Source organism: Nerophis ophidion, linkage group LG25 (genome assembly GCF_033978795.1).
Source record: "Nerophis ophidion isolate RoL-2023_Sa linkage group LG25, RoL_Noph_v1.0, whole genome shotgun sequence".
NCBI classification, from domain to species: Eukaryota; Metazoa; Chordata; class Actinopteri; order Syngnathiformes; family Syngnathidae; genus Nerophis; species Nerophis ophidion.
In genome coordinates this window covers 38537304-38550446 of record NC_084635.1, presented here as the reverse complement: position 1 = coordinate 38550446, position 13143 = coordinate 38537304, and the positions used below count along the sequence as shown (strand labels likewise).

Sequence of the window (13143 nt, the reverse complement as noted above, 5' to 3'; positions counted from 1 at the left end):
GGGTTAGTCGCTGTTACTGTGGGTGCTACACAGGGGTTACATTGGGGGTTAGTCGCTGTTACTGTGGGTGCTACACAGGGGTTACAGCGGGGGTTAGTCGCTGTTACTGTGGGTGCTACATTGGGGGTTAGTCGCTGTTACTGTGCGTGCTACAACAGGGGTTACAGTGGGGGTTAGTCGCTGTTACTGTGGGTGCTACAACAGGGGTTACAGTGGGGGTTAGTCGCTGTTACTGTGGGTGCTACAACAGGGGTTACAGTGGGGGTTAGTCGCTGTTACTGTGGGTGCTACAACACGGGTTACAGTGGGGGTTAGTCGCTGTTACTGTGGGTGCTACAACAGGGGTTACAGCGGGGGTTAGTCGCTGTTACTGTGGGTGCTACAACAGGGGTTACAGCGGGGGTTAGTCGCTGTTACTGTGGGTGCTACAACAGGGGTTACAGTGGGGGTTAGTCGCTGTAACTGTGGATGCTACAACAGGGGTCACAGTGGGGGTTAGTCGCTGTTACTGTGGGTGCTACAATAGGGGTTACAGTAGGGGTTAGTCGCTGTTACTGTGGGTGCTACAACAGGGGTTACAGTGGGGGTTAGTCGCTGTTACTGTGGGTGCTACAACAGGGGTTACAGTGGGGGTTAGTCGCTGTTACTGTGGGTGCTACAACAGGGGTTACAGTGGGGGTTAGTCGCTGTTACTGTGGGTGCTACAACAGGTGTTACAGCGGGGGTTAGTCACTGTTACTGTGGGTGCTACAACAGGGGTTACAGCGGGGGTTAGTCGCTGTTACTGTGGGTGCTACAACAGGTGTTACAGCGGGGGTTAGTCGCTGTTACTGTGGGTGCTACAACAGGGGTTACAGCGGGGGTTAGTCGCTGTAACTGTGGATGCTACAACAGGGGTCACAGTGGGGGTTAGTCGCTGTTACTGTGGGTGCTACAATAGGGGTTACAGTAGGGGTTAGTCGCTGTCACTGTGGGTGCTACAACAGGGGTTACAGCGGGGGTTAGTCTCTGTTACTGTGGGTGCTACAACAGGGGTTACAGCGGGGGTTAGTCGCTGTTACTGTGGGTGCTACAACAGGGGTCACAGTGGGGGTTAGTCGCTGTTACTGTGGGTGCTACAACAGGGGTTACAGCGGGGGTTAGTCGCTGTTACTGTGGGTGCTACAACAGGGGTTACAGCGGGGGTTAGTCGCTGTTACTGTGGGTGCTACAACAGGGGTTACAGCGGGGGTTAGTCGCTGTTACTGTGGGTGCTACAACAGGGGTCACAGTGGGGGTTAGTCGCTGTTACTGTGGGTGCTACAACAGGGGTTACAGCGGGGGTTAGTCGCTGTTACTGTGGGTGCTACAACAGGGGTTACAGCGGGGGTTAGTCGCTGTTACTGTGGGTGCTACAACAGGGGTTACAGCGGGGGTTAGTCGCTGTTACTGTGGGTGCTACAACAGGGGTTACAGCGGGGGTTAGTCGCTGTTACTGTGGGTGCTACAACAGGGGTTACAGCGGGGGTTAGTCGCTGTTACTGTGGGTGCTACAACAGGGGTTACAGCGGGGGTTAGTCGCTGTTACTGTGGGTGCTACAACAGGGGTTACAGCGGGGGTTAGTCGCTGTTACTGTGGGTGCTACAACAGGGGTCACAGTGGGGGTTAGTCGCTGTTACTGTGGGTGCTACAACAGGGGTTACAGCGGGGGTTAGTCGCTGTTACTGTTACAGCAGGGGTTAGTCAGTGTTACAACAGGGCTTACAGTCGGTGCCACAGGGGGTGTTAGTCTGTTTTACAGTCGAGGTTACAGTGGGTTTTACAGCGGGGATTATAGTGCGCAGGAGTTAGAGCAGGGGTTACAGTGGGTGTTAGTCGAGGTTACAGTGGGTGTTACAGTGTGTTTGATGGCCTGCCCAGTGGGAGCAAGACGTGACGATGGTGGTGGAGACGGAAAAGAGGGGAAAGCCAAAGACATATACAAGACAACAGTACTGTTGTCCTCACAGCTCCACTTCTCCTCAGGGGATGAGATCTGACTTCATGCAACACACACACAGTACAGTATGAAGATGCATCACCTCCCAGAATATCAAACTACTTTGTACCCCATGATGGACCCACTGGATCTTGGCTCAGCTCCTCTCTCGGACGCTTGAGTAGGCCGCAGGTGAGAGAAGCGAAGGGAGGAGGAGGCGGGGGCATCAAGATCCTGGAGGGACAACAATATTCAAATATTCAATCCTGCAGTTTATGAAGAATAAAAACATTCATGCAGTTAAAGAAGAATATAAACATTCATGCAGTTAATGAAGAATGTAAACATTCATGCAGTTAATGAAGAATAAATACATTCATGCAGTTTATAAAGAATAAATACATTCATGCAGATAATGAAGAATAAAGACATTCATGCAGTTTATAAAGAATAAATACATTCATGCAGTTTATAAAAAATAAATACATTCATGCAGATAATGAAGAATAAATACATTCATGCAGTTTATAAAGAATAAGTACATTCATGCAGATAATGAAGAATAAATACATTCATTCAGTTTATGAAGAATAAATACATTCATGCAGTTAAAGAAGAATATAAACATTCATGCAGTTAATGAAGAATAAAGACATTCATGCAGTTAAGAAGACAGTCATGCAGTTTATAAAGAATAAATACATTCATGCAGTTTATAAAGAATAAATATATTCATGCAGTTTATAAAGAATAAATACATTCATGCAGTTTATAAAGAATAAATACATTCATGCAGTTTATAAAGAATACATTCATGCAGATAATGAAGAATAAATACATTCACGCAGTTTATGAAGAATAAATACATTCATGCAGTTTATAAAGAATAAATACATTCATGCAGTTTATAAAGAATAAATATATTCATGCAGTTAATGAAGAATAAAGACATTCATGCAGTTAATGAAGAATAAATACATTCATGCAGTTTATAAATAATAAATATATTCATGCAGTTTATAAAGAATAAATACCTTCATGCAGTTAATGAAGAATAAAAAATATTCATGCAGTTAATGAAGAATAAAGACATTCGTACAGTTTATGAAGAATACAAACATTCATGCCGTGAATAAAGAATAAAGACATTCATGCAGTTAATGAAGAATAAAGACATTCATACAGTTAATGACGAATAAATACATTCATGCAGTTATTGAGGAATACAAACATTCATACAGTTAATGAAAATATAAACATTCATGCAGTTAATGAAGAATAAAACATTCATGCAGTTTCTACAGAATAAAAAGATGAAGTTTATAAATGCTACCTTTCTACTGTTTTGTTTTGGACAAGATCGGAAGGTGAAAGTGTGGACTCTTGAGGAGCAGGAACCTCTGGAGAACTACTGGAAGGCTAACAAGCAAAGCATAAAAGTTGAGTATTTACATTCATGAGATCTACTTCAAAGTCTTCATCTAACCTCTTCTTTCTTGCTGCTTTCATGGCAATCCTGCAGGGAACTTCCTGAGTGGGGCTGAGAAGGTAAAGAATGTTGATGTTCTGCTGCATCGCCGCTGTGCGCAGCCTTCAAAGAGGTGACAGTCCAATAAGTACATGATCATTTCTTGGTTTGCCACAGATACACTTACTCATCATTCTTCATGTTCATAAACAGACTTTTACTTTGAAGGTGTCATTTCTTCCATGACCACCATCCTTGCTGATATCATTTTCCTGACACTTTGAAAGATCTATTATGAGCATGTTCTGCCAGGTGAGTTTGATGGTTAAGCAGGAATAAAGCGGACAGACAGCTGTGTTTATTGAGTGAATATTAGCTGATTTTTTTGCAGCTTTGATTTGGTGGTTGATATCAATATGGCATCATTCTGTGGAACATAATGACATTAAAACACTATTTTCTAATAGGTTCTAATTGAATGCTTTCTAAAGCCTTTTCAGATCTTTATGATACAGTCGGGCAAAAAAATATTTAGTCAGCCAGCGATTGTGCAAGTTCTCCCACTTAAAATGATGACAGAGGTCTGTAATTTTCATCATAGGTACACTTCAACTGTGAGAGACAGAATGTGGAAAATCCAGGAATTCACATTTTAGGAATTTTAAAGAATTTATTTGTAAATGATGGTGGAAAATAAGTATTTGGTCAACCATTCAAATCTCTCTCTGATGGAAGGAGGTTTTGGCTCAAAATCTCACTATACATGGCCCCATTCATTCTTTCCTTAACACGGATCAATCGTCCTGTCCCCTTAGCAGAAAAACAGCCCCAAAGCATGATGTTTCCACCCCCATGCTTCACAGTAGGTACGGTGTTCTTGGGATGCAACTCAGTATTCTTCTTCCTCCAAACACGACAAGTTAAGTTTATACCAAAAAGTTAAATTTTGGTTTCATCTGACCACAGGACATTCTCCCAATCCTCTGCTGTATCATCCATGTGCTCTCTGGCAAACTTCAGACGGGCCTGGACATGCACTGGCTTAAGCAGGGGGGCACGTCTGGCAATGCAGGATTTGATTCCCTGTCAGCGTAGTGTGTTACTGATGGTAACCTTTGTTACTTTGGTCCCAGCTCTCTGCAGGTCACCAGGTCCCCACGTGTGGTTCTGGGATTTTTGCTCACCGTTCTCATGATCATTTTGACCCCACGGGATAAGATCTTGCGTGGAGCCCCAGATCGAGGGAGATTATCAGTGGTTTTGTATGTCTTCCATTTTCTGATAATAGCTCCCACAGTTGATTTTTTTCACACCAAGCTGCTTGTCTATTGTAGATTCACTCTTCCCAGTCTGGTGCAGGTCTACAATTCTTTTCCGGGTGTCCTTAGACAGCTCTTTGGTCTTGGCCATAGTGGAGTTTGGAGTCTGACTGTTTGAGGCAGTGGACAGGTGTCTTTTATACAGATAACAAGTTCAAACAAGTGCCATTAATACAGGTAACGAGTGGAGGACAGAAGAGCTTCTTAAAGAAGAAGTTACAGGTCTGAGAGCCAGAGATCTTCCTTGTTTGAAGTGACCAAGTACTTATTTTCCACCATCATTTACAAATAAATTATTTAAAATTCCTACAATGTGAATTCCTGGATTTTTTGTCACATTCTGTCTCTCACAGTTGAAGTGTACCTATGATGAAAATTACAGACCTCTGTCATCATTTTAAGTGAGAGAACTTGCACAATTGCTGGCTGACTAAATACTTTTTTGCCCCACTGTATATAATCACAACTGTCTGTACTCTGCACTCTCCTTTCGAGGACCCGGGCTGAATTGTGGTAAATGTGTTTAATGCCTTTAGACATCAAACTTAAGGATTTATGATGCCATTTAGGCCTTCATTTTCACAATTTAAAGACTTTTATTGCTTTTTCATTGCCCGTGGAAACCCTGTAACACATTGAAGAGTTATTATTACCTCCACATGATAGGGGTTTGGTTTCCGGGGACAGAGAGGATACTGAACCATTGCCTGAGAAGATGGAGGACTTGATGACACGTTAGAAGGACTTGAGGGACCATTTGTATTCCTCCAATAACCAGCAGGGGCCGAGTAGGCAGGGTAGCCATTGGCTGAGTAGTTGAACCAGGAAGGATGGTTAGCGTAATTGCTATTAACTGGGAATCCATGAGCTGCATATGCTAAAAAGAAAATAGAAAATGAAGCGTTAACACCAGGACTACATCTCACTGTGACCGACCTAGTTAGGACACTAAAGACAATTAGGAAAAACTGGATCATACTATGACTGACCTAGTTAGGACACTAAAGACAATTAGGAAGACTACATCATACTATGACTGACCTAGTTAGGACACTAAAGACAATTAGGAAAATCTACATCTTACTATGACTGACCTACTTAGGAAAATAAAGACAATTAAGAATACTACATCTTATTATGACTGACGTAGTTAGGACAATAAAGCAAATTAGGAAGACTACATCTTTCTATGACTGACCTGGTTAGGACAATAAAGCAATTTAAGAAGACTACATCTTACTATTACTGACCTAGTCAGGACACTTAAGACAATTAGGAAGACTACATCTTACAATGACTGACCTAGTTAGGACACTAAAGACATGTAGGAAGATTGGATTTCACCATGACTGACCAAGTTACGACACTAAAGACATGTAGGAAGACTACATCTCACCATGACTGACCGAGTTAGGACACTAAAGACATGTAGGAAGACTAGATTTCACCATGACTGACTAAATTCGGACGCTAAAGACATGTATGAAAACTAGATCTCACCATGACTGACCTACTTAGGATAGTAAAGACATGTAGGAAGACTTGATCTCACCATGACTGACCGAGTTAGGACACTAAAGACAATTAGGAAGACTACATCTCACTATGACTGACCTAGTTAGGACACTAAAGACAATTAGGAAAAACTGGATCATACTATGACTGACCTAGTTAGGACACTAAAGACAATTAGGAAGACTACATCATACTATGACTGACCTAGTTAGGACACTAAAGACAATTAGGAAAATCTACATCTTACTATGACTGACCTACTTAGGAAAATAAAGACAATTAAGAATACTACATCTTATTATGACTGACCTAGTTAGGACAATAAAGCAAATTAGGAAGACTACATCTTTCTATGACTGACCTGGTTAGGACAATAAAGCAATTTAAGAAGACTACATCTTACTATTACTGACCTAGTCAGGACACTAAAGACAATTAGGAAGACTACATCTTACTATGACTGACCTAGTTAGGACACTAAAGACATGTAGGAAGATTGGATTTCACCATGACTGACCAAGTTACGACATTAAAGACATATAGGAAGACTACATCTCACCATGACTGACCGAGTTAGGACACTAAAGACATGTAGGAAGACTAGATTTCACCATGACTGACTAAATTCGGACGCTAAAGACATGTAGGAAGACTAGATCTCACCATGACTGACCTAGTTAGGATAGTAAAGACATGTAGGAAGACTTGATCTCACCATGACTGACCGAGTTAGGACACTAAAGACAATTAGGAAGACTACATCTCACTATGACTGACTTATTTAGGACACTAAAGACATGCAGGAAGACTAGATTTCACCATGACTGACCGAGTTAGGACACTACAGACATGTAGGAAGACTAGATCTCACCATGACTGACCTAGTTAGGACACTAAAGACATGTAGGAAGACTACATCTCACTATGACTGACTTATTTAGGACACTAAAGACATGTAGGAAGACTAGATCTCACCATGACTGACCGAGTTAGGACACTACAGACAATTAGGAAGACTACATCTCACTATGACTGACTTATTTAGTACACTAAAGACATGCAGGAAGACTAGATCTCATCATGACTGACCGAGTTAGGACACTAAAGACATGTAGGAAGACTACATCTCACTATGACTGACTTATTTAGTACACTAAAGACATGCAGGAAGACTAGATTTTACCATGACTGACCGAGTTAGGACACTAAAGACATGCAGGAAGACTAGATCTCACCATGACTGACCGAGTTAGGACACTAAAGACATGTAGGAAGACTAGATCTCACCATGACTGACCAAGTTAGGACACTACAGACAATTAGGAAGACTACATCTCACTATGACTGACTTATTTAGTACACTAAAGACATGTAGGAAGACTAGATCTCACCATGACTGACCGAGTTAGGACACTAAAGACATGTAGGAAGACTAGATCTCACCGTGACTGACCAAGTTAGGACACTAAGACAATTAGGAAGACTACATCTCACTATGACTGACTTATTTAGTACACTAAAGACATGCAGGAAGACTAGATCTCATCATGACTGACCGAGTTAGGACACTAAAGACAATTAGGAAGACTACATCTCACCATGACTGACCTAGTTAGGACACTAAAGACATGTAGGAAGACTAGATCTCACCATGACTGACCAAGTTAGGACACTACAGACAATTAGGAAGACTACATCTCACTATGACTGACTTATTTAGTACACTAAAGACATGCAGGAAGACTAGATTTCACCATGACTGACCGAGTTAGGACACTAAAGACATGTAGGAAGACTACATCTCACCATGACTGACCTAGTTAGGACACTAAAGACATGTAAGAAGACTAGATCTTACCATGACTGACTAAGTTCGGACGCTAAAGACATGTAGGAAGACTAGATCTCACCATGACTGACCTAGTTAGGACACTAAAGACATGTAGGAAGACTAGATCTCACCAAGACCGACCTAGTTAGAGACAGCAGTGTCTTGAGCACCTGCTGTTATTCTGCTGCTAAGAATGCACCAGACAAGATGGCTGATTTATCAGATGCATTTATTTGATTTTTTACAAGCTGCGGTTTTTGTATTAAATGGTGGTAAATATGCACAGTAGAAAATGGGGCAGTTATTGCTGCATCAGACACATTTAATTTAAAAAGTGAACTTTTCTGTTTAAATGTTGATATTTTCAATAAACTACAAGTAAAAAAGGCAAGGACATTTCTCCTTTTGGTATGGGACTGTAAACTAAAATATTGAAGTGGACTGAAGGGTGAATTGTGTGTATAGTAAAATGTCTTGGTGTGGTGTGGACAAGATGTATGTGTGGTTGCTGGTTTTGTCACTCCTCCAAATCATGATAACAGGGTGGAGTTCACACTAAAGAGAACCTGTGAAAAACTTCCTTGCTGTACTCGGCCATCAGGACAGGGTGCAAAGTGGAGGGGACTCACCTTGTGTGGAGCCAGAGGCAGTCATGGTGGACTTCAAGCGGGCGTGCTCGGCTCTCACCTGAGGGGTGAAAAAGCACTATGAAGGAATGGAAACCGGCGTCAGGGGCAGTGCATTGTGGGTAGGTGCAGTGCACTCAGAGCCTCTGTCTGGAGGTCTGATGGTTCACACTACCAGTCTATCTTGGAGGGGAGCATCAGTGACAACCACATTCTCTTACAGCGTCACCTTCTTCCACCTCCGTACTTCTCATCTCACACTACTTACGGTTTCCAACAGATTTTCTGTCAGTCGCTTTGCTGCCTCCAGTCCGTCTGCATTTGGGTGGCTGGAACACAAATGAGACCAGTCCTGGATTAGATTATATTTGTGGTCGACTGCTTAAGTTTTGTGCCAAACAATTTACCTTTGCTTTTAAGCAATTTTTAGAAAGATTCTACAATTGTCCCAGTCCCTAAACCCGGTCGTCCTAACATTTGAAATGATTTTAGACCTATAGAACTGACATCTCTGCCTATTGAAAGGCTGGTGCCATCAGAACTTTTCAAAAACATTGAACATGCTTTTGATCCACTGCAGTTTGCTTCTAGGCCTAAAAGAGCAGCAGAGGACTCGGATTTATTAGCTTTTTAAACACCTGGAGGGAAATGGATGTCTTTTATTCATTGACTTTACATCTGCCTGTATCACCATTCAACCCCACGTTTTAATTCATAGCCTTTTAGAACATTTTAACTCAAGTTCTAATCCAGTGAGCTGGATTTGAGACTTTGTAACAAACAAAACGCAGAGAGTCAGAGTGAAAGTTTTCTATCAAACAGTGTATTCTCTACACCAGGGGTGCCCATTACGTCGATCGCGAGCTACCAGTCGACCGCGGGGGGTGTGTCAGTCGATCTCCAGCCAGGCTTTTAAAAAAAATAGACCTAAAAATGAGTGATCATCAATCTTCACCAAGACGTCACTTAAATGACATTCACGGTACCGGAGGGTCTTGTGAGATGACGCTGGCTGCTGCAAGATCATTATTATGAAAATATGACCGAGAGGAAGGCGAGAAACACTTTTTATTTCAACAGACTCTCGCGCCGTACCTTCCGTCAAAACTCTAAAGGCCGACTGCACATTTCCTATCTTCACAATAAAAGCCCTGCTTCATGCTGCCTGCGCTAACTAAATACAGAGTCTCGGAAAACTGGCGTGCACAAGCGATCCCTCAGAAAGCTGGCGTGCACATCATTCATTCAGATTATCTGTGTATAGGAACAGCTTTGTTCCAGCCACAGTTAAAATGATAAATGGGTTGTACTTGTATAGCGCTTTTCTAACTTCAAAGTGCTTAAAGCGCTTTGACACTACTTCCACATTCACCCATTTGCACACAGATGGCGGGAGCTGCCATGCAAGGCACTAAACAGGACTGGAGTGTCTTGCCTAAGGACACAACGGACGTGACTAGGGTGGTAGAAGGTGGGGATACAACCAGTAACCCTCAGGTTGCTGGTAGAGCCACTCCCTCAACCGCGTTACTCCGTCCCAGTTGGTCGTAGAAACAAACTATAGCTACATCGCACATAATTATTTGTATCTACTTATTTCATTCATGGTAGTTTTATCCTATTCTCCCTTATTCTGCCTCTTTATTGTTCATGTGACTTTGTCTTTCTTTCTTTTCCTGGTCCTGGTCCCAGGTAGCCTGTTGATTACTTTGTCATACTGTGATCGATTTTGTCCTAATACATTTGTTTATTTTAAAGGGGAACATTATCACAATTTCTGAAGGGTTAAAACCAATAAAAATCAGTTCCCAGTGACTTACTTTATTTTTCGAAGTTTTTCTCAAGATTTTATCCATCACGCAATATCCAGAAAAACGGCTTCAAATTGCCTGATTTTCATCTTCGGTATATCCACCCGTCCATTATCCTGTGACGTCACAGCGTGAAACCACCAGAAACACAGATGGCGGATAGCACAGAAAGGTATAGCGATGTTAGCTCGGATTCAGACTCGGATTTCAGCGGCATAAGCGATTCAACAGATTACGCAGGCATTGAAACGGATGGTTGGACTGTGGAGGCGGGTAGCGAAAACGAGATTGAAGAAGAAACTGAAGCTATTGAGCCATATCACGACAGACAGCGGCACGGGAGGAAGCGAAGATGAATTCGGCGACCGCCTTCTAACCAACGATTGGTATGTGTTTGTTTGGCATTACATGTGGGTGGAGGGAAAGGCTGGATGCAAATATAGCTACAAATGAGGCATAATGATGCAATATGTACATACAGCTAGCCTAAATAGCATGTTAGCATCGATTAGCTTGCAGTCATGTCGTGACCAAATATGTCTGATTAGCACACTCCACACAAGTCAATAACATCAACAAATCTCCCCTTTGTGCATTCATGCACAACATTATAAGTTTGGTGGACAAAATGAGACAGAAAAAGAAGTGGCATAAATCACGTCTTAGCCAAGATATCCAGGGGGTTTACCTCGCTAGTCTGCGGGAACAGACTGCTGTCGTCCCTGAATAGCTCACGCACTCCAGCAGATTAAGTGGTGGTCTATTTTCCAATATTGCAGATTTCTTTGACTTTATCGTTGGAAATGAATCTGCTTTGAGTGTTGCAGGATATCCACAAATTCTTGTCGTCGGTAAAGTGTGCGGAACAAACGAGGGACTTTCGCATCTTTTGGCCACTGGTGCAACTTGAATCCGTCTCTGTTGGTGTTGTTACACCCTCCGACAACACACCCACGAGGCATGATAACTCCAAGGTACGGGAAAACAGTTGAAAAAACGGAAAATAACAGAGCTGATTTGACTTGGGGCGTGTAATGAGATTGAGAAAATGGCGGATCGTTTAATGTTGTGACATCACGGGTGAAAGGTCATCGCTCCGACAGGCTATCAATTGAAAGGCGTTTAAATCGCCAAATTCACCCTTTTAGAGTTCGGAAATCGCTTAAAAAAACATATGGTCTTTTTTCTGCAACATCAAGGTATATATTGACGCTTCCATAGGTCTGCTGATAGTGTTCCCCTTTAGCATATATGGCTATGGATGTTCCATTCTCTTGTATTTTGCACTGCAAAACAAATTAATCAGTCAATCAATATTTACTTTTATAACCCTAAATCACAAGTGTCTCAAAGGGCTGCACAAGCCACAACAACATCCTGGCTCAGATCCCACATTAGGGCAAGGAAATACTCAACTCAATGGGATGACGATGAGAAACCTTGGAGGGGACCGCAGATGTGGGGATGTGGAGTCTACCTTCGGTACAAATAAAGTCACTTGATATTGACCACTTGAGAACGTTTCAGTTGCGTCCAAAAATTGGAATCTGTTTTAAAGTGAATGCAATCTATGCATGAGAATCAGCACCCCTAAGTCCGAGTCCATGGTTCTCGCCCGGAAAAGGGTGGAGTGCCATCTCCGGGTTGGGGAGGAGACCCTGCCCCAAGTGGAGGAGTTCAAGTACCTAGGAGTCTTGTTCACGAGTGGGGGAAGAGTGGATGGTGAGATCGACAGGCGGATCGGTGCGGCGTCTTCAGTAATGCGGACGTTGTATCGATCCGTTGTGGTGAAGAAGGAGCTGAGCCGGAAGGCAAAGCTCTCAATTTACCGGTCGATCTACGTTCCCATCCTCACCTATGGTCATGAGCTTTGGCCCATGACCGAAAGGATAAGATCACGGGTACAAGCGGTCAAAAGGAGTTTCCAGGTCTCTCCCTTAGAGATAGGGTGAGAAGCTCTGCCATCCGGGAGGAACTCAATGTAAAGCCGCTGCTCCTCCACATGGAGAGGAGCCAGATGAGGTGGTTCGGGCATCTGGTCAGGATGCCACCCGAACGCCTCTCTAGGGAGGTGTTTAGGGCACGTCCAGCTGGTAGGAGGCCACGGGGAAGACCCAGGACACGTTGGGAAGACTATGTCTCCCGGCTGGCCTGGGAACGCCTCGGGATCCCCCGGGAAGAGCTAGACGAAGTGGCTGAAGATAGGGAAGTCTGGGCTTCCCTGCTTAGGCTGCTGCCCCCGCGACCCAACCTCGGATAAGCGGAAGATGATGGATGGATGGATGGCAATCTATGCATGGAAGTCATTTACGTCCATTATTCAAAGTGTGCTTATTTGATAACAGATGATTTCCTGTGATGAATATCATGATTGAAAGTACCTGATGTAAACATAAAGAGGTTCAAAAGATTCTCTTTTGGATGCCTGCTCGATGTATCCTGAGCCTTTTCCCCGCAGGAAGACTCGTGCGCTGGTTTCTGTCTGGATGTGTCCCAAGTATGTTCCTCCAGGACCTTCAACCTTCTCGTTTATGTTGAAGGATGGCACTGACTGGTCTAAGCCCACAAAGATCTTGGTGTGCACAAAGTTCTGTGGGACAATGGTTGAGATAATA

The 13143-nt window shown here is 43.1% G+C and overlaps 1 protein-coding gene across 6 annotated transcripts in view; it reads right to left on the bottom strand.

Moving 5' to 3' along the window:
• Positions 1–13143, bottom strand: part of LOC133543029 (KH homology domain-containing protein 4-like) — a 28861-nt gene that overhangs the window by 862 nt on the left and 14856 nt on the right. For 3 of the 6 annotated variants that reach the window (XR_009804284.1, XM_061887392.1, XM_061887393.1), the window contains exons 7-13: positions 12910–13118; positions 8986–9046; positions 8721–8778; positions 5399–5622; positions 3445–3549; positions 3292–3377; positions 2062–2192 (exon numbers count right to left, since the gene is read on the bottom strand). Coding sequence is in view for 5 of the 6 variants with exons in the window: in XM_061887392.1 (XP_061743376.1) it covers positions 2078–2192; positions 3292–3377; positions 3445–3549; positions 5399–5622; positions 8721–8778; positions 8986–9046; positions 12910–13118 (858 nt within the window). In the remaining variant the exon portion in view is untranslated. The remainder of the gene's footprint in view (positions 1–2061; positions 2193–3291; positions 3378–3444; positions 3550–5398; positions 5623–8720; positions 8779–8985; positions 9047–12909; positions 13119–13143) is intronic. The other 3 variants (XM_061887389.1, XM_061887390.1, XM_061887391.1) reach the window with 2 other exon arrangements.